The following is a 21,257-nucleotide window of genomic DNA, read 5'->3' as shown; positions in this document are numbered from 1 at the left end:
AAGAAGGCAGCCATTTGGTGCTAGATTTGACTAGCCAAGGGTCAATGGAAGGCCAATCCTTGGGTGAATCAAAGGGCAAACTGATAAGAAGGCTTGTTGGTCATTCTTAACAGCAAGAGATATTGGAAATTGAAGGAGATTGGAGCCAAATCTTAATATATTTCTTTCAATATTCAGAGAAGCTAAAGAAATATCATAAGGGGCGTTAGTTTTGGGGCTAACTAGGAGTCTTGTCCAAAATTAAGTTGTAACATTTGCAATTCAATTTATGTGAATTTCATGCTTTTTGTAATTGGTGTTTAATTAGGTCATTACCATCTTTTCGGAGAAGGAAGGTTGGTTTCATGTAGCCATGCAACCAAGATGATGGTTGTGCAAGCTTCCTCTTCTTTGGCGAATGGCAAGGTTGGATTGGCCTTTTTAGTCTTCTAGCCCTAGTGGTATTGTCATCCCTCATGGCTCTGTCGTGCCAAAGAGGGAGCATGAGAGGGTGGTGGTGGTGGGGCATTTGAGTCTCATCCATATGTAGATGCAATGGAACTAGAGTTTCCCATACTCATCGATGAAGTTTGGCAAATTGAATTTTTTGGAGCTGGGATTGACTTCTAGGTTCATGTAGAGGTATTTTGTGATAGATAGAGGGCTTGCTAAAACTAACCTTCCTTCTTGAATAGGGTGGTAGATGACTTGATTTAACACTAATTATAGCAAGCAAACAAAATTTATATATTTGAAATAAATGCATTGCCTTATTAATCTTGCATAATCGACACTTGATTGGCCCCAAAATTGGTGCTCCTTGTGGTATTTCTTTAACTTATATTGCTATGTATCTATAGTACATTGAGATGTGACTTGATCTCTCTACAGATTCCAATACTTTAGGCTGTCACCAAGGACTAGTAGCATCAAGATCCAATTTGATATGAATGTCTTTTTGAGATACCTTGGTTGTTGCATGTGCATTGTGCATCCACTACTTGGGTATCGATGTTTGTCTTTGATGGTCAGTGTTGTATCTATTATGATGATTCCTTGTCAATGCATATTCTTTGTATCAATCATCTATGATTTGAGAGAGGATGTTACTAGATTGTACATCTCATGGGTTAGCCAAAGATGATCGAGTTGGTTACCTTGATTTTGGGTCCCGGGGCTAAGTTGACCGACTTGTATTGGGTGCCCTCTTTCTGGGCTTGCCAGTTGGCTTCCACTCCTCTTATTCTGTACGTTTGTTTTTAGGCAGGCTCCCTTCTCCACTTTCAGTGGTCACCACACTTGCATGTTTCTTTTTTCGTGGAGAGAGAGAGAGAGAGACTGTATCCACTTCTTGTGTGGCTCAGTGCTAGAGTCTTGTATTGTCTTGCGCCTTGGTATATTGATTGCAATTTCACAACATATTCTTCTTGAGTCTCTCTCTCTCTCTCTCTCTCACAATGGTTGAAAGATACAACGTTGCAATGGTCAAACCCAACATGTAGCTGAATGAGTCAATGTGGGCGCCTGATACTAGTAGAGGGGGGGGAGAGAGAGAGAGAGAGAGAGAGAGAGAGAGAGAGAGAGAGAGAGAGAGAGAGAGAGAGAGAGAGAGAAGAAAGAAAAGAAAGTTATATTAACGTCTTCTAAAGACCAAAACTGCCCTATGAGACAAACTGTGATACAACTGATGAGGTCCAGCTATCCAAAATAAAAGTGCTGAATGAAAAGCTAAAAATTGGAAACTGAAAATACGGTGCTGTGAGTGTGATAAGTGTCGTGTATGTGTATGTGCGTATGTAGCTCTGGTACTCCAAATAATGGCTACAAAAGGGGAACAAATGTCGGCTGTGATAGGGGAACAACTGTCGGCTGTGATAAAGTGGTGCGATGTGTATATGTAACAGATGCAGGGAGATATACTATCTTGGGATGTAGTAGCAGTCATCGAAGTCGCTAATAGCAGGTGATCCCTCCTGGATGCAGGATGTGGTACATCGGCGGTGGAGAAAGAGCAAACTGGAGATCTGAGATCCAATGTGTCGAGTGTCGTCGGATCTCAGTCTGCTGTCGATGTAGATCAAGAATCCTCCGGATCTCCTGTCGGTGTGGCTGTGGGGTCCGAAACCCACGGATCCTCGTGCGGCGTCGGGTACGCTGGTCCTCAGCCTGCTGTAGTGTGAGCCCGGAGGTCTGGCTGGAGGCTGGTACAGTAGCTCTCACTCTGTCTGTCTGAAAGAACTGTGTAATAGTCGTCTGGGTGGGCCCCTCTCTGATTGGGACCCGCTGTGTGCTCTGCTCTCTGATGTGCCATGCCTCTCCCAGAAAACGGCCAAATGATCTCTGATCCATATCAGTCATACATCCCTGAAGTAAGCTGCTCAATGTGTATCTAGATCTCAACTCTGAGTATGTCGGGCATCTGAGAACAAAATGCTCCTCACTCTCCACCTCTGATCTGCAAAGGGGGCATATCCTCTCCTCCCGTGGGATGCCACTGGCTCTGCCACTCTCAATCATAAGCTGATGTGATGATACCCTGAGCTGTCCAATAAGAACTCTCAATCGATGTGGCATATAGATCTGCATATATCTCGGAATCTCTATGAATCCCTGCTCTGATATGCTCAAGAACTGTGTATAATAATGTGCCATCTTCGATGGCAGTGGTTGTGCAGGGCTGACCCATGTCCTCTGTATATAAATATGCCATATCTCCTGTCTGATGACTCTGTTCCTCTCAGAGAGAGAGGGTGTAAGTGGGAGCCTGAGTATCATATAGAAGAGGTGGGAGTCTATCAATGTCCAGCCCATATCTGTCAAACCAAGCTCTAGTCTGTGCATACAATGATGTGGTATCCCCCGCTCGAGCCATCTCCTGAGATGCCATATATGCTCTGTATGCAATGCGATCTCTGTCCATATCCTGAAATCTGTGTAGGAAGCAGACTGTCTGAAATAATGCCTCGACTAGAGAGAGAGAGAGAGAGAGAGAGAGAGAGAGAGAGAGAGAGAGAGAGAGAGAGAGAGAGAGAGAGCACGCCACCTATATGTATGCAAATTGGGCCCACAAACGGTAATAAGTGGCTAATGTATCACCTAGAACAGCCTACAATACCTAAAAATAAATGCACTAATATTCCTTCTATCTAAAGTGCCTAACCTATATAAAATGATAGACAAATAGAATGTGAGAGCTCCTAATGCCCTCATCTGACTCAAATTGAGGCTCAAAGGCAAGAGATTATAATGCTAGACACATGTATGCTAATATCCCACCTCAAATCTTGGATGTGGTAAAAGACAAAAGAAAATATGGATCTGAGGGTGGCAAGAAGGAGAGTGCCAATGTCAATGAAGTTCGTCGATGAAGAATGCTAGCCAAGGAGCAAGACCCTCTCTCTAGATAAAAATCTGATCAAACAGTAGGCCAACATAGGCAATTTCCAGACCTTGAACAGATCACCTTGAACAGCCTAGTGGGGGATGGGTGAGCTAGAACCAAGATGATATCGAGGAACTATCGAAGGTGCCATAACTTGCATAGAAGTAACTAGGACGAAGGCCCAAGCGGTAGGGGATGGTGGTTTGATGATGAAGAAAAGAGACTGTCGCATAAAGGAAAAGACGAAAGTAGACTATAATCCTTGAAGAAGCTCCTCATGACCTTGGGAACCTTCCGTGTGAAACATAAAGGGCCAAGGAATCCATAGTTGCATGACCGATATTATTCCCCTTTGAAAGAGATGGAAGGTAGGAGGGAACCGCTAGAGGAGATGGTGGGGGATGGGATGGGAAACCTAAGTTTGGAACATGGAGGACCTTTGAAATGGAGCTTGATGGATGGTCAGTGAAGGGAGAAGCCTAAGTGGAAGCACTATCAAGCCGAAGCAAGAGAATTGTGAGCTATGGCGGATGAAGCAAGAGAGAGGGAGACTCAAGATATAGGAACGCCAACAATCACAATGTGTGACTGACCTTCCCTTTATTTAAATATCACTGCAAGAATAAAGAATGAACTGACAGTGATAGGCGTCGCCGCCCGCAATGTGTAGGTGCGGGTACTGTCAGTGTAGTAATATGCGGGCGGCTAGGCACAAGCGCCTTTACCCCTAGCAACCTCCCACTTAAAGGCGAATGTGTCTCGAGTGAAGAGGGAACAAGAAAAAAGTGACAAAGTACAATGTGCACATAGAGTACAATAAGATGAGGAATTGAGGTAATCTCATTCAATACACATCAACTTCCTAAGGAAGGCAAAATGCTCTGCTGAGAGACTTTTCTTGAGCAGATCTGCAAGATTTTGGTCAGTTAAGATCTTGACAAGGTCAATTGACTTGTCCTCAATGACCTCTTTGATAAAGTGGTATCATACCTCAACGTGCTTCGTTTTCACATGGAAGATCGGATTCGTGGCTAACTGGATAGCACTCATAGAATTTGAATGCTGTGTAGGGACCATGTCAATCATACCAAGGTCTGCCACCAGATATCCTAACCAGAGCGTCTCTTTGCAAGCCTTTGTGGCTGCAACATACTCGGCCTCTCTAGTAGAGAGAGTTGTGCATTTTTGCACCATGGATATCCAAGAAACAACAGCCCCAACAAAGGTAAACACATAGCCAGAGGTGGATTTTCTACTGTTTGCATGTCCTGCATAATCAGAGTCAGTGTACCCCATGACTCTTGTATCCTGGCTACCATAACATATGTACGTATTTGTTGTGACTTGAGGTACCTCATGATACTCTTGATGGCATCCCAATGTTGCTTGCCAAGTGTAGCCATATTGTGTGCCACAACTCCCAATGCCGCCTGCCAGGTGTAGCCATTTTATGTGCCACATTTCTCACTGCAAAAGCTATGTCAGGACGAGTGGCTATCATGGCATACATCAAACTGCCCACTGCGGATACATAAGGGATCTTGGCCATCTGGGCCTTTTGCTCATTAGATTGCGGACAATCGGCTTGGCTCACCTTCACATGAGAAGGCAAAGGATAGCCAATAAACTTAACCTACTCAAGGACCTTTTGAATATACTTCTTTTGTGACAAGTAAAGAAGCCCCTGAGAGCGGTTACATGTAATGCATATCCCAAGAATATGTGAGACATATCCCATGTCTTTCATCTCAAAGCTCTTCTTGAGTTGACCTTTCAGAGTATCTAGCTCATCAGGAGCTCTCCCAGCAATCAACATGTCATCCACATAGAGTGTCAAAATCAAAAGGTTGCTATCATGAGCCTTCTTTGTGTATAAACATGGATCCACATCACTGCATGTATAGCCCTGTGAATGCATAAAAGCATCAAACTTGTGGTACCATTTCCTAAGTGCTTGCTTAAGGCCATAAAGGCAATTTCTCAATTTGCACACTAGTTGATCCCTACCTTTTTCCTCAAAGCCCTTAGGTTGCTGCATATAAATCTCCTCATGCAAGTCCCTATGTAAGAAAGCCGTCTTAACATCCATCTGATAAAGGTCCAGATCTAACTAAGCAACCAATGCTGGTACCAAGCATAGGGTAGTCATCTTGACTACGTGAGAAAAGACTTTCTCAAAGTCAATACTATGCTCCTGTTTAAAACCCTTAGCAGTCAATCTGGTTTTATAGGCAGACTTGGGGGGCCCAAGGGTACGCTTCAACTTGTACACCCACTTGCATAGCAATGCACACTTTCCACCAGGCAAAGAAACCCACTCCCATGTATGATTTTTCTGTAAAGAGTCAAACTCTAATTGCATGGCTCTCTCCCAAGAGTGACTATCACCACGGTGCATGGCCTCATCATAAGTGAGAGACTCACCTATATCTGTCACCATAACATAATCAACGGAGGACTCAAAATACTCAGGAGTGCATCAGGCTCTAGCAGATCTTCTCAAGGCAGGTTGAGGAGCATGTACATTCTATCTAACATCATTGCCATGGGCCACTGGAGTATTAGTAGTTGTTGCAGGTTGTCTAGGTGGTTGTACGAGAGCAAGAGACAGGCTGTCTAGCTAGCTATACGGGAGCAGGAGGCTCCTCCCGAAATTTAACCTTAGGTATCTCGACTATGTGCTTAGGTTCCTCATGGAAAACTACATCATGGCTAGGGATGACTTTCTGAGCATGTGGATCCCATAGGTGATAGCCCATCTCACTTGCATCCCCATAACGAAGAAAGATGCATGAGTCACAGCTAACTGATGCCTCGCCTTGTTTTACTCAGTGTTGGTTGATGGATTTAGGGGCTTGCTTTCATGTGACCCCTCATAGAGAATGGTTCCACTCCTATTGCAATATGACTGGATCTGTCGGTTTGGGGAATAACTTCGCATTGCAGACATTTGGAATTGATGATATCCAGCTACAGTTTGGTTCAGTCACTATGTTTACTTTGCATAATGTTTGACATGTACTGGCTCTCATGAAGAGTCTTATCTCTACTAGCACACTGGATGATGAGGGTTACTTCGTTTCCTTTGGGGATTCTTCTTGAACGATCACTCGTGGGAACCTTGTTCTAGCACACGGTACCAAGTTTGGCACTTTATATTCCTTGGTCATATCTAGATTGATAGATCATGTTTTGTCTATGGCTGCAACTCCATATGTATCTCTTTGGCATTGTCGACTTGGGCACATGTCCTTACGGGGAATGAAAATGCTTACTCATTTACAGTATCTTCTGCCCCTTGAGTCATGTGATCATTGTTTGTATGGCACACAAACATGCAGTATGGATAAGAAGTCTAGCACTCTGTGCATGGGTGAGACTTTGGCTCTTATTCATTTTGATGTTTGTGAACCCATGCCATGTTAGTCGTTAGGAGGCGCGAAGTACTTTGTCACATTCATTGATGATTACTCGCATAAGGTCTGGGCATATCCCATGAAGCTAAAATTTGATATTTTGGCTACCTTTCAACGTTGGTTTGCATTGGTTGAGAATCAATTTGGGTATAGGCTGAAATGCCTACGATCCGATAATGGAGGTGAGTGTGTCTCTAAAGCCTTTGCGCAATTTTGTGATAAGAGGGTTATTAAGCGTCAGTTGACCACCCCGTACACCCCATCCCACAATGGTATGGTTAAGCGCATGAACATGACAATACAAGCAAGGGTATGTAGTATGCTTAGACAGGTAGGCTTACCACAACAGTTTTGGATTGAGGCAGTGACTATTGCCATACACTTGATTAATCGATTTGCTTGCAGCACTATTAACTTTCAGGTTGCAGAGGAGATGTGGTCAAGAAAACCTTCCTTGTATGTTCATTTTGCATGCCTTTGGTTGTGAGGCTTTCTACCATGTACCCAAGGATAAGCGCACAAAGCTAGATCCAGTATGTAATCATCATCAGAGTCAGGTTATTGCACTATATTGATCTCTTCGATCTTGACTCTGGACTTAGCAAGGACAATGCTACGATCATCAGACTTGTCCTACGCTTTCTCTTTGCCCTTTTCCTTGTGCTTGTTAGCGCGCATTTCATGGCACTGCGGCGTGATATGTCCTGCTTTCCCACAATAATGTCATGTCAAAGTACTTACGTCCGAGACTTATTGCGAGACTGTCATGGGGCTTAGAATGAGATTTTTGCGAGTCTTTACAACGGTGGTCATTCTTGCTTTTTCTATTTATCTCCTCTGTCAGGAGTGCACCCTTTACATCAGACAATTTCAGCCCGCTCTTGGACTTATTTGCACACATAGCAGTACGGAATGTGTCTCGAGACTCAGGTGGTGTGACCAACAAGAACAAAGGTGGAAGATTGTCCTTAAAGTCAATACCTTGCGATGACAACTGGCCAATGGTAGCATGAAACTCGCTCAAATGGTGAGAAACACTGATACCTTCCTTCACACTAAGGTCCATAAGCCGCTTTAGCCAAGACATTTGAGAAGCAGGGCTTTGTTTATCATAGAGATTACACATTTTCTTCCAAAGATCTCATGTAGATGGCCCATTTGTGACAACATTATAATAAACTTGCTTGTTGAGGGACAAGATAATCGTGGACTTGCAAACCTCATCTAAGTCATCCCATACATCCTGATCTTGACCTTCAGGCTTAATGCTCTTGTATTTGATCAGCCTAATCTGAGGTTTCTGCGCCAAAACTTGCCAAATTTGGGTTTTCCAATAGCCATAATTGCTGCCATCCAACTTTTCAATGTTGAAGATGGCATTGTCATTTGAATGACCAAGCATACTGCAGGAAAAAAAAGAAGGCACAATACATACCAAACAGGCTGCTGTAATACTTGCAAACAGCCCCAAAACCATTGCCAAAACAATTTGAAAACAAAAGGTACGGACCAAGTAATGAGCTGTCCACAAACTATGATCAAAATATCATCAAATAGAGGGGATTGCTCTCATAAATAATATAACAGTTTGTAGCACGTAAGCAGAAGTTGAAGTAGCTCAAGCTCAATTGGAAATAAAATCCAAAGCTCAATGTAACATCCAAGTATCAAGTAAGCGGCTTCCACTGGAACAAAAGTCAGATGCCAAACAAGCAAACAAAGCTTAAATCCTCATGTGAGTGGCATCCAAGCACCCAAGCTACATCAAGGACATAGTTGGGAGCATAAGACCCAATAAAAGCTTCAAGCCCGTAAGGTCATAGACCTCTGAAGCATCCAATGAAGTAACTGACAACCAATGTCAAAACTGACAATCAATGTGGCATCAACCATAGACATTAATGTATCATCCCAGTAGCCGGGAAGCATTAACAAGCAATAGGTATATGCTTTCACTAATAAAATAGCCTTCAACCCTGCTTATCACCCAACAATAAAAATGATAGTAAAACTGAGCCTAATATGGGTTCAAATCAGTCCAAAAGCATTCCAATACATTGGTCAAACATTCCTTTAGTGTCTAGTATCAAATGAGCATCCCAAGAGCATCACATAAGCCAAGAGCATGACATTTCCTTGACAAATAGCATTCAACCTTGTTATGACAGCAATGATATCTATGAGAAAACTGAGCTAAAAGAGTGCTCAAATCAGTCCAATAACATCTCAAACCAATGAGATATGATCCCCTAGGTATTTGGCAACAAAACATAGGTTCGCGGAAAGCATATGCGAGCTTCAAACATTGAAGATATGGAAAGATATGGCTGTCCTTGTTTTATGATAGCATGTTGCTCTGTTTGCATAGTTAATAGTTGAAGCTCAATGACTCAAACCAATGCTCAATGTTAATGGTCAATGCTAGGAGGAGTGGTGAACAATGCCAAAGACTTTGTCCAATGCCGGGGAGTGGTTGAGCAAGCACAAGTGCTTGAAAATGGCCATAGCTGAAAAACGTGTTTGTATTTGCAGCCGTGAATACTGAGTTGAATACTCCCTGAAATAAGCTCAATGTAGGCTCAAGAATGCCCTAAGATGTGCAATGAGAGCTCAAAATAAATCTCAATAGGTGGAGCTATGGCTGCCAATGGGGAAAGCTTGTTGTGGGTAACTTGAATGAGAGCTGAAGCAATGCCGAATTGAGTTTGAGCTCACAGAGAAGAAGGCTCTGATGCCGGGAAGCACGAGCAAGTGGAAGCAAGAGAGGTGTGAGCTATGGTGGATGGAGCAAGAGAGTAAGAGAGAGAGACTCAAGATATGGAAACTTCAACAGTCACAATGTGTGGCTGGCCTTCCCTTTATTCAAATGTCACTGAAAGAATAAAGAATGAAGTGACAGTGATGGGCACCCGCTGCTTGTAGTGTGAAGGTGCGGATACTATCAATGTAGGAATACACTGGCGGCTAGGCATAGGCTCCTTTACCCCCAAGATGGGTGCCCGTTGCTTGGAGTATGTAGGTGCGGTTACTGTCAATGTAGTAATACATGGGTGTCTAGGCACATGTGCTCTTACCCCCAACAGTTAGGCAATAGCGGCAAAGTGCCGACACTACTAATAGGTACTATAGAATTGCCAGTGACTATACCCTTTGATGGACAAAGATCCTGCAACAAGTTGTCATATGACTTGATGCATCATTGTCGATGAGCCAAGGCCGCTTAAAAGGCGAGATAACTGAAGAAGGCTCCTTTATCAGTTGAATGTGAAGAAACACTAACTCCGTGGTAATAGTTGGTGACAAAGGAGAGGTAGATGAAGGCTTTGATGTAGGTCCAGTTGAGAAATCCGGATCTAGAGCTAGTTAGCTATGGTGGACGCAAATCAAACACACGATACATGATAGAGGGAAGAGATTGTAACTCAAGTGAATTAGGTTCCAAGATAGATTAGCTTGGACTCATAAAGACAATCTTGAGTGACTCAATTGATAGTATCATTCTCCTTGAAATGAATGTCAAGTACATGCTTATATAGCCTTTTTGGATGGTATCACTCTTCCTCTTTGTGCTTATGGGATTTTTGGACATCTCTTCTGGAGCATACAACTTTTGTCATTCTCTTATACAAAGCCTCTTCTAGGCATACATCATTTGATTTCTCAACAGGTCCAATCTTTGCTCTTGGATGAAGATGAGGGTATATCTTCTAGTGCTTTGCCTTGGGTGTGAGGTCTTTCCACAATAAGGACACGCGGGATATCATTTGCGTTTGGCCACAAAATTTATCTCAAAGTTTGAGGATGACTCTTACTTCCTCTTTCCTTGCTTTTGCTTGGCTTGTTTTATATCTCTAGATAAGGCTGCAAAAGCACGGCTATGTGTATGGGTTCCTCTAGAATTTGTCTCCTTGTGACGTGCATCTTTTCCAAGTACCAATGGGACTAGCTTCTCCCAAGTGAAAGTCTTCCTTATAGAAGAGGCAAGAAGACTGGTGTAGAACACATCATATGTCAATGACGGAAGATGTGAGAGAAGTGTCACGGGTAGGGCATTCGAAGAAATATCCTAACCAAGGGATGCAACTCATCTGTTATCTCCTCCATTTGTGGATGCGATCCCTCATTGTAGGGGAATCCATGAGCGACAGAAAGCTATTATAGCTTCAACTCAAGAGATAGATAATGCTTGTATGTTTGGATCCAGTAGAGTTGCCAATCTCTTCCAAACCTTTGTGGTAGTGCAGATATGTCTTACATGCATGAGAATAGAATTTGCACAACTCAAAAAGAGAAAAGAGTGGGCTTTGGCATTCAACCGATCCCTTAAATCTGCTAAGTCTAAGGTCGCTCCATCATGGGGATTCAAAGGTCATAGGTGTTGAGGATGCACTTGATTCTGTAGGACCATATAGTGTAGTTCGATGTTCATCCCATGCAGCTTCTTGGATGTGGGTAGAGAGGGTAGGACAAGCACTCGCATAGGGGGATGCTATAATTGCCAACCGAGAACTAGAAACCTCAGAAGAAAATGAAGGGAGAGAATGAGAGGATGGTGGTCGGTCTGCACGATTCTGATCCACAGGATCACCCAAAGCATACACGTTGGCCATAGATGTCCTTTAAGAATACCGGCGAGAAAATGAAGAAGAGGGGTTGTATTGGGTGTTCTCCACCTATTTGGGGCTCATCAATATGTGAGTTAACAAAGGACCGAGGCAGCACTATAGATGGGGAATATTTGAGGTGGGAGTAGTGATACTATGTTTGGCAGATGTGCTGAACAGTAAACACAGTTTGCATTGGAGTTTCAGCCTCAAAACACTGCCTATGGCAGGTTAGAGGTGGAGGAGAAGGGTCCGATATAATGCAGTCCTGTGAGAAACACAGAATCCAGGTCTGTCAATGATTACGTTAGCACTGAAAATCTGCCATGCAGCAGAGTGTGGATATCAACTGGCTGTTTGGGATTAGCTGCAGTACAAAACACAGCCTAAGAAGTTGTCCCAGTGACTGTAAACACAGTGTTCAGCAGAGAATAACAGCTGCCCAGCAGCTCTTAGTAGTTGCCTGGCTGATTCAGAAGGCCCAGCACATGAAATGCACCTATAGAGATGTCTGTCCACCTGTAAAAATTGCTGATCAGGCTGATCTTTTGCCGCCCAGGTCTGCTGGAGATTCCCAGACTGTAAATGCAGCAGATAATGTGAGGAGCTGCACAAAACGCAGGTCTGAAGGTGGCTGTCTTGCATAAAATGCTTCAGGAAGGGGCTAAGAAACAGGCCACCCTGCATTAGTCAATGATCAAATGCAGATCTTCACGCTTATAGATTGTCCCCCAGCTGGTTGAAATGCAGAAAACATGCTCCTCTTTGAAGGAACTTTGGCTTCCACGCATGGTTTTGATACCATGTGAAAGTTTGCAGGGGAAAGGAAAGCAAACACAAAGAGAGACAATACACATAAGGAGAATGTAGGCGAGGGAAGTAACAATTTGATTGCAGTGGCTGAAGAATACAAAGTTGCGATAGTCTACCCCAACACTTAGCTTTACTCATTTGCAGGGTTGCAATGAGGTTGGGTAGCCTTTAATGATATTTTAATAAGGTTAGGGCCATAGGGCTAAGCAGCTGGAGACTTGAGTGAAAATGAAAATTTGCCAAATGTCAAGTTTGGATCAATTTCGGGCTGTGTGCAAGTGTATCTTCCATGTTGGGCTGTTTTTCTCCCATTGCGTTGTTTGGGGCACAGATGAGAGTAGAGAACTCAGTTGTGAGTAGGGAGATAGCTACAGGAGCTTAAGGATAGAAATGCAACCTGATTTGCAGTAGATGCTAGGGTTGTAGACAGCAAGAAACCCTAAAAATGAGGTCATTGACAGTTGCTGCTGCAGAGATTAGGATTTCACACCGTAGCAAAGCTCTAAAAATTAGTAGCTGATCTAATTTTCTTTCTCTAAAGCAGGAGGGGATTGCTGTTACAGGATTTTCTTGGCATTAGAATGAAGGGTTTATTAGTTGTCTCAAGAAGTGTGCCATTGAATCACAACCATTCTTAGTTTTGCTAAACTGTTTGAAGGTGGATAGTTGCGTCTATGTTCGTAGAACCCTAATTTACAACAGAAGTTAGGGTTTCTCAGACACCTCATATTGCGTGCCCATTAAACAGAAGCCCAAAGATCAAAGTAGCTGTTGAAATGGAAGCAATTACAACAAATTTGATAGAGATTGTACATCCACATTGAAGTTGACTTGAATGCAAGTTTTCTTAATTCGATTTGTGCCGGAGTTGTGTTAGAATCAGGGGGAAAATTGAATCTTGATGCAATTGGCCATCGGGCCTATATCTTCCTTAAGAAGATCTAGACAATGTGTAGCGTATGGTGTCCATACTATGGACAGAAACTTGGTCTCAAGTTTCCGTCCCATAGATGCACAATTCGAGGCGTCGTCCATGACAACTTGCACCACATTTTGCGGCCCAACCTAGAAGATTATACTCGATGAAATTAAAATAAATTTGGGAGGTTAAAAAAAAGAGAGATTAATAAAATAATGGATTTCAAAGCATTACCTCAATGATGGCTTGCCTTACGTGTTGATATATGAATGAGCCCGTGGTTCTTTCCCTTGTGCCCGCATCCACCTCTTGTAGGAAGTATGTGCCAAGTGGGCAAGAGATGAGGATATTGATGATTTCCCTTTTTTTTAACGGTTACTCCAATCATTGGATAGGATACAGTATCCATACTTAGCCCAACCGGCATGCATGGGCTCAAGGGACTTATCAATCCTCTCTCTCTCTCCTCATCGAGTTTCTTGGTAAGCATGTCATTGTATGTGACACCGTACCATCCCTCGCATGGACCAATGGCTTTTACCATTCGCTTCCATCGATCCACTTTGAGCATATGGAAATAGAGATTGTACCTAATTATGGTGCATTCAATCTCTATTTCCGCTTGCCTTTGCCTCTCCTTGAGAAAGGAGACATGACTGAAAAATTGCCCCGTTTCTTGGGTAAGAGTGGCTTGTCTCTTGGGCATAGGTGCACCACTCGAATGGCTTTTTCTAGATGGGATAGAAGAGGCCTCTCCAATGGAGGAAACCAAGACAGTTGGAGAGGGATCATCTTTTGTATCCGAGACCTCTTGATGAGGAGAGATCACCTCCTCACTTGCCCTTTGAAAGGCCTTTGCGTCACTTCAATGGCAAGTATTTTTGATGACAATCTTCATAGACATCGTCGAGAATATCGGGGCATGGTGTGGCCTCCCCTCCTTATTTGCAAAGGTGGATGAGAAGGCGAGTGACGGATGAGATTTGGAGCTTTGGGCAATACTTGCATTGCCACTTGCAAGTGTTGGATTTTTCCTTCACTCGTTCAGAGTAGGCACAATGCAAGTGAAAGGCCTCATGGAGAGGGGGTGCCATTGATGATGTATAGAGAGAGCCTAGAGGGCCACGGGTGGAGGGTGAGATGATGGAAGAAAGGAGTGGAAAGGGTAGAGAGCTTGAGGGAGTAGAGAGAGGCTAGAACTTGATGGAGGAGGAGGTTGGAAGGGTTGAGTGGTTAAGGGAGGTCTCGAGGAGAGAGCTTGAGAGAGTAGGAAGGATGGAGAGCTTGAAAGGAGTAGGAGGGGTGGAGAACTTGAAAGAATGAATAAGTGGTGAGGGAGGGGAGATTTTTATAGAAAGGGAGAGTGCTTTGGTGTTTAGGGTTGAGAGAGAGAGAGAGAGAGATCTCATTTGGCACTCTGACTTACTCCCTCGAGAGGACTTACTTCCCTGGGAGGGGTGGAGAACTTGAAAGAATGAATAAGATGGTGAGGGAGGGGAGATTTTTATAGAAAGGGAGAGTGCTTTGGTGTTTAGGGTTGAGAGAGAGGGAGAGAGAGAGAGAGAGAGAGAGAGAGAGAGAGAGATTCTTCAGATCTCATTCGGCACTCTGACTTACTCCCTCGAGAGGACTTACTTCCCTAGCATATGGCAATTTCCTCTGCGTCTTTGCCACGACTTTTGTAACTCTTTTGTCATTTAGTACTTTATAAATATAACATCCATTACGAAAAAAAAAAAAGAGAGAGAGATTCTGAAATTTGAATGGTGGCCCATCATCCATGGGAGAGGATGGTTGCATTGTGCCATAATCCATTGTGTGTATATGAGAGAGAGAGAGATGGATGAAATTTGAATCATGAGAGAGGGAGAGGAAAGGAGAGAGAATTTTTAAACTTGTTAGTTTAGAACTTTAATCTTTAATCTTTTTTCTTGAGTCTTTGTGTGAGAGAAAGAAAAGGAAGGCAAAAAAGAAAAGAAAAAAAAAAACGGGTTACAGGGCCTGAAAATGGTTAAAAAGTGACCGTTTGTTGGCCTCAAGGTCAAAGTGTACGGGACTTGCCGCCCGTGTAAGGGTCAACCACTGGGAGTTGGACAGGGGGCAGTCGGGCAACTCGGCAGGGAACAGACCAGACATGCTGGATGGGACTGGACGGGTCGGATGAGTTGACCTGTTTGTCGGATGTGGACAACCTTGGTACAACCACATGGGCTATGTGCAACCGGCAAAGTGCTCCTAGGACCGAGAGTCCCTCTTTCCACTAGGATGGAGTGTACATGTATGAGACAATAAGAACATGGAGGAGAGGTAGCCTATAAATAGGAAAAACAGGAGAAAATAATGTCCAGGTCTGCTGGCCATTAATGCTGCCATAAATGCGGGTCAGCCAGACTGAAAAGTGTTGCTCACTCAAAAAACGCACCAAATAAATTGCATGTACAACCCATGAAACACACTGCAACAACTTGTGTGACTTATTAATGTTTGTCTTTGTTCAATCTCTGGTGATGAGAGGAATTGGTCAATGTCCTAGGAGCTTTTGAATGTTACAATCCACTTTAGATTATATTCTGATTGGTTCTTTGAATCTAACAATTCACTTTAGATTATATTGTGACAGAGGAATGACCATCATGAAGGGGGGGGGGGGGGGGGGCGGGCCGGTATTTTCACTGCAGTCTATTGGCATTAAAACACTTGCATTGGAAAGGGTTGAGCTTGGAAAAGATGTACATGTAGGACAAAAATGTTGGAGCAGTTTATGTTAATAGTGTGTTTTTTACTTTGTTTCTTGTTGTGTCTACATGCTTTATCATCCTATTCAAATTCTAGTTTCTTTCTGGCATTGAAGGTTTTATGTGATTGGGGAGTGGTCTGAACGAACCAATATTCGCTAACTTGTGTTTTTGATGTATAGATGGAATGGATCATGTGCGTGTCCATCCTAAGTTTCTACATTCAAATGCCACCTCCCACAAGTGGGCTCTTGGAGGTGCGAACTTTCTTGTTTCTTCAAGATACTGTTAGAATTCGACTGTTGTTTTTGATCTTTATTGAGAGCTTCTCTAGTTTTCCCCCTTTTGGCTGTTAATAAAGGTTGATTCTGTAAGGAGTACAGCACTATTAAGTAAGTTTTCTGCTCTGTGGATTTTAAATTACGTCAGCCTCTTGTAACATGTCCACTTGGAATAAGTTTGATAATTTGAGAAGGCATAGTAGAAGCAACTTTGGTTGATTTCCCTGTTGTAGTGTCTCTTATTATGCCTCTAGCAGATGATAATAACTTCTTAATATCTCTACATATGGATTTGACTGTTTGGTCTGGCCTTTCTTAGCATTGCCTGTAAGGGCATGCTATTGTAGTGGTTGAGGTGCCCTTATGATTCCTGGTTGAATTACTTAACATTAACTGAAGGTGAAATAAAAAAGAGCCATCAGCTTTCTGCTTTGAAAGGCCTTGATTGAAGTCCAGGACAATCAAAAGCAAATCTGCCAATGGGGCAATGGTCTAGTGCACCTGGATTTGCACTTGTTTAAATAACACAACTTGTGCATAGATTTGTTTTCAGATTGCACTTGCGTATCTCTACAGGCATGCCAAGATGATACACAGCAAGGCTCCTGACCCTCACTACGTCATCAAAGCTGAGTTTGGTGCCAGACCCTTACTGATGCATCATCATAAATATCTAAGTTATCTCTAGTCTGCCAATACCTTTGTACCATGATCAGGTTCCCTTAACTCATAGTTGTTGAAGATCATCACCTCGGTGTTGCCTATTTACGTTCTAATCTTTTTGCTCACAAAACTTCTTCGATTCATTAAGGTGCTGTTGTGGACCTTCCTCTCAGTTCAAAACAGCACTTATCATCAGCATAGAGCTGGTAGCTTTGTACATATTATGGGTTTTGACACTGTATTGATAGGCACATTATTGGGTTTTAGTGGGCACCTTTGTGGGCAGTTGGGTGGCACATCATCCATGTAGGTGGAAATATTTATTGCTGCCCAACCTGTAATTATTGGCCTCTCAGAGGCTCTGGCCGACCTGCTGCCATCTTTGGGTTCACTATTACCTATAGATAGGCACTCTGCATCATCTTACATCACAGTTGCTTCCTTGGAGTGGAGGCACTGTTGGTCACAGTGTGTTGGTACCCTGGTGCTATTGTGCCATTCTTCTCATGGTTTCATTTATGGATTCTATCTCCATTCATGATTCATTGCTGAGTTCTTGTATTCCTCTTTCTCACTGTTTATTGTGTCAGTGTTGTGCTTTCTGTTTCTTTGCTTCTGCCTCATTTGTAAATTCTTACATGGTATTAGAGGTCTAGATCTCTTGATCTAGGTGTCTTCATTGCTGTATCTTCACTGACTGCAGGTCTGGATTGCTGTGTTTTTCTGCCTCGGAGCTGCTCCATGTTGTGTTTGGCTCTGCTAGCCCTTGATCCACATCAGGACAGCCTCTTATCAGCTGGGAGACTTGCTTTTTGGGCTGGACAACCTGTTTCCTGTCCCGAATCTGGTGTTTTACCCTGTGTTTTGGGCTACTAGTAACTACCCCCTTTACTGAGCCAGATCTGCTGTCATTTTCCGGTTTTCCAACTCTTCAACATTGTGTTTTGTGCTGGACTGTTCTTTTCGACTTTGGTAAACTGCACTTTTGCTGACCTCATCCTTAATGCACCTGGATTTTATACTCAGCTAAGAGAGGGTATGTGTGTGTTGGTTTTCGTGTGGTGTTTGAACTGTGTGAGAATCATTGAACTCGTCTTTTGGGTAATCTGACTACAAGTGCTTCAAGTATATCTCTATCTATTCCTCATTTCTATATATCAATTCCTTGTGACTCCTTTGACGACAAGATGCATTGTTTTGATTATCAGACTTGTGCTGCTGTCATGATGTCACTAGAATGAGAAATGAAATTAATGATTCAATTAAACTTCGCCAAGATTTCTAATCGAGATGAATTTGAATTCCAGTACTGCTAGGTCTTTTGAAAAAAAAAGTGTTTTAATTGCCTTATGGTAGTGATTATGTTTATGGGCTAAGCCCCCCTTTCATCCTTTGCAGATTATAGCTTCGAATGTTGCGAATCTTCAATTCCTACTAACTCGTTTGATGACAAGATCCATGGTTTTGATTATCATACTTGCAGTGCTGTCATGATTTCACCAGAATGATAAATGAAATGAATGATTCAATAAAACTTCACTCTACCCCGCCCTGCGAAAGGAAAAAAACAATGGTGGTGGTCCCAACTATGGCACCCCAAGTCCACACACCACCCATCCTCTCCTGGTCCACACGGTTCTGCATAAAACTCTACACCCCCTTTGATATCTACATACTTTCTACCCTCCCTTACCCTTGGCTACTAGCTCTGCCCCCCCCACCTACCTCTCTCCATCTTCAACCCCCACCCACATGAACTAACCAGTCTAACACACCCCTATGGCCCCGTTGCTAGCTAGTATGCAGTCCCCCCCACACTTTCCATTAAGATGTCGACCTTCTTCCACATGAATTCTCTCACAACGGCCCTTGGACCTAAATGAGAGGTGTGGGTCAAGCGGAGTTACCACTTGATTTGGAGGTGGAAATCTTCATTATCCGCAAGATGCAGAGTGGTATAGGACATTTGCTCTAGGGGGAGGGGGGGGGATCAAACTGTACCCTCTTCCTCCAGACTTCCCACTCTGGGAGCTGGATGAAGACAGAAGTCGAGGAGGTCCTAAGGGACTAAGTGTCTAAGCATGTCTCTTAGTGGCTTGGCAAAAGGGGTTCAGGGTTGCTGCAAAGAGAGGGGAAAGCTGATGAAAACCTTGTTGTAGAGCGTGTTGCATCCATGAACGGAGAGATTCTTGAAAATTGTTGGCAGGTTGGGGGGTTGAAGGTGGCAAGCGAGGTGGTGGAGACGAAATTCGAGGGAGGGTGGGGTTGTGTGTTCCAGGGTGCCACATTATCAAGGCGCCATCTCACTCTAACCATCATCCTTTTGGCTTATGTGCAAATATGAGGTTTCAATTCGAATCTTAATTCATTCAAATTAATAACTTGTGCTAGATAGAAGTAGTTCACACACTTCGGACACTTCAATTTTTATCCAGGGCCTTTACAATATGAGCCGATTTCTCCAAATTGCTTCATTGAAATTTAGAGCTTTTTGCATTGATAGCTCCTACCCTCGAATTAAACCGCTTAGGCACTCACTTTTGACATTAGGCGCAAAAAATGACTCGCTAGGTGTCCAATGCTTGGTGAATGCCATTGCAAGCAATCAACACTGATGCCATGTCCTTGACATTGATATGGAAGGGGGATTTTAATTGCATTAAAAATTTTAAAAATGGAAAATTTTAAAAAAAGTATTTAAAAAGGTTGTGATTTAAACAAAACAGAGTTAAAAATTAGGTGGTTGGAATTAGACACTGGCCATCTGTATACATTTGCTAAGATATTTTGATCACTTATTAAAAAATATTTAAAAATATTTTGATTTAAACAAAACAGAGTTAAAAATTAGGCACTGGCCATGTGTATGCATGTGTCAAGATCTTTTTGTTACTTATTAAATAATTGTGTGGGGTTCTCTACCGGGCTTTTAATCCAAAACGTGTTGTAATTCGTTTTATGTTTTTTCATTTTGATTCTCAAAGGAGTTGTGTTTCAGGGGGATGTAACCTCTTTATGCATGACCTATGAGTTGAGCCCAAGAATTAGACTTGTTTATTCATCCCTTGGTCATTTGCCCAGTGCCTTTGAGCCATCCTGGCTTTGAACAATCTTTGAGCTATGTAAATGCACCTCCGAACCATGCCTTACTTTGGGTTCGTGAGCTTCTCGGTAGACCATGTCATGACCATCCTTACGTTGCACCTCTCCACTTATGTATCTCCTTTCTAGAATCATGGCAGGGGATAAGACAGTGTCGCTTCGAGGTAAGACCTTTTCATTTTTCCTTTCTTTATATTTCTCGTCATGGGTGTAATCATGACTCACCAATGACTTGAAGGGGGTTGTATGGAGGCTCACATAGTAGCACTTAAATGGTCTTTGTTTGAAGCTATGTGTGTTGGTTGTCAACAAGCTTGGTTTTTTATAGCGAGATTCTTTTTGGAAAACAAGAGTATTTTGCATGGCAATACTTAGAATTTCGGCTTGATGGTGGCATGCTATTAATGCTAATCACCCTATCAACCTTAAATCTTCTATATATACCCCCCATCATCCCCCCCCGTCTTCCTTTTTTTTTTACACACACATATCCACACACAAAGAGAAGAAAAGATATATAAAGTTATAAACGCCTGTTGAGGATGAAAACGACTGATGAGACACAATTGTGTGTACTAGTAATAGTCCCTAGATATCAAAAGTGCGATGTGCTAAGTGGTAATCAGTGAGGTATAGTGAAAAGTGATGTATAACACAATGCTCATATAGGGATACTCTAGAAAAGGAGAGGGGTAGATGGGTGTAGAACTACATGATTGGATGTGTAACTAAGTAATGATACAATGACACCATGCAGTGCCTGCTTGCCTAGCTCCACTGATTAGGATTAGTGTGTGTATAGTATGTCATACATCTGTGATGGGAGAGTATATGGGTAGCATTTGGATTGAACCGTTAGCTCTATAATGTGTTGCTCATGTTGTCGGTGGATCCCCATCATCTGTTTGTGGTGTAGTCTTTGTGTTTGGTATCCTTGTATCCTTGGTCACCATGCAACTCCGATCTTTGCTCTATGGACTATTATCCCTTTGTGTGTAGGTGCAGTGTGTGTGGTTGTTGTCTAGAAAAACTTAGTGAGCTATGATTTTTTGCCCCCTCTTTGCGGTGCTCAACTAGAGTAATGTCATGTGGAGTCTTTGGATCTCAAGTGGGAACTAGCCCAAGTATTGTTGGTTTGGGGACTTCATGACTAGTGACTAGTCTTAGGGAGGGGTCATCTTTGAACACGGGGTCTCTCTCTTAGACTGTATTGTAGGTAGTGCATTTGTAGATGTAGTGCTCTTGACTCTCGACCCTTCCTGACGTAATCTGCAAATCCTCTCAACCATAGAATTGTGGGCAGCTCTTCGTGTCTTGATCTTGAGCTGATGAGAGGAGACCCTTAGCTAACCAATGGCTACTT

The 21,257-nt window shown here is 42.9% G+C and overlaps 1 protein-coding gene across 3 annotated transcripts in view; it reads left to right on the top strand.

Annotated features, from left to right (window-relative positions):
• LOC148017758 (protein MICRORCHIDIA 6-like) overlaps positions 1-21,257 on the top strand; it is a 92,098-nt gene that overhangs the window by 18,210 nt on the left and 52,631 nt on the right. For all 3 annotated transcript variants that reach the window (XM_087662236.1, XM_087662234.1, XM_087662235.1), the window contains exon 3: positions 16,031-16,105. In XM_087662236.1, coding sequence (XP_087518362.1) covers positions 16,031-16,105 — 75 coding nt within the window. The remainder of the gene's footprint in view (positions 1-16,030; positions 16,106-21,257) is intronic.

Source organism: Lygodium microphyllum, chromosome 21 (genome assembly GCF_053477565.2).
Source record: "Lygodium microphyllum isolate KBCC chromosome 21, Lygodium_microphyllum_v1.1.10, whole genome shotgun sequence".
NCBI classification, from domain to species: domain Eukaryota; kingdom Viridiplantae; phylum Streptophyta; class Polypodiopsida; order Schizaeales; family Lygodiaceae; genus Lygodium; species Lygodium microphyllum.
The sequence above is the reverse complement of the archived record's forward strand: the minus strand, read 5'-3'. Positions and strand labels throughout refer to the sequence as shown.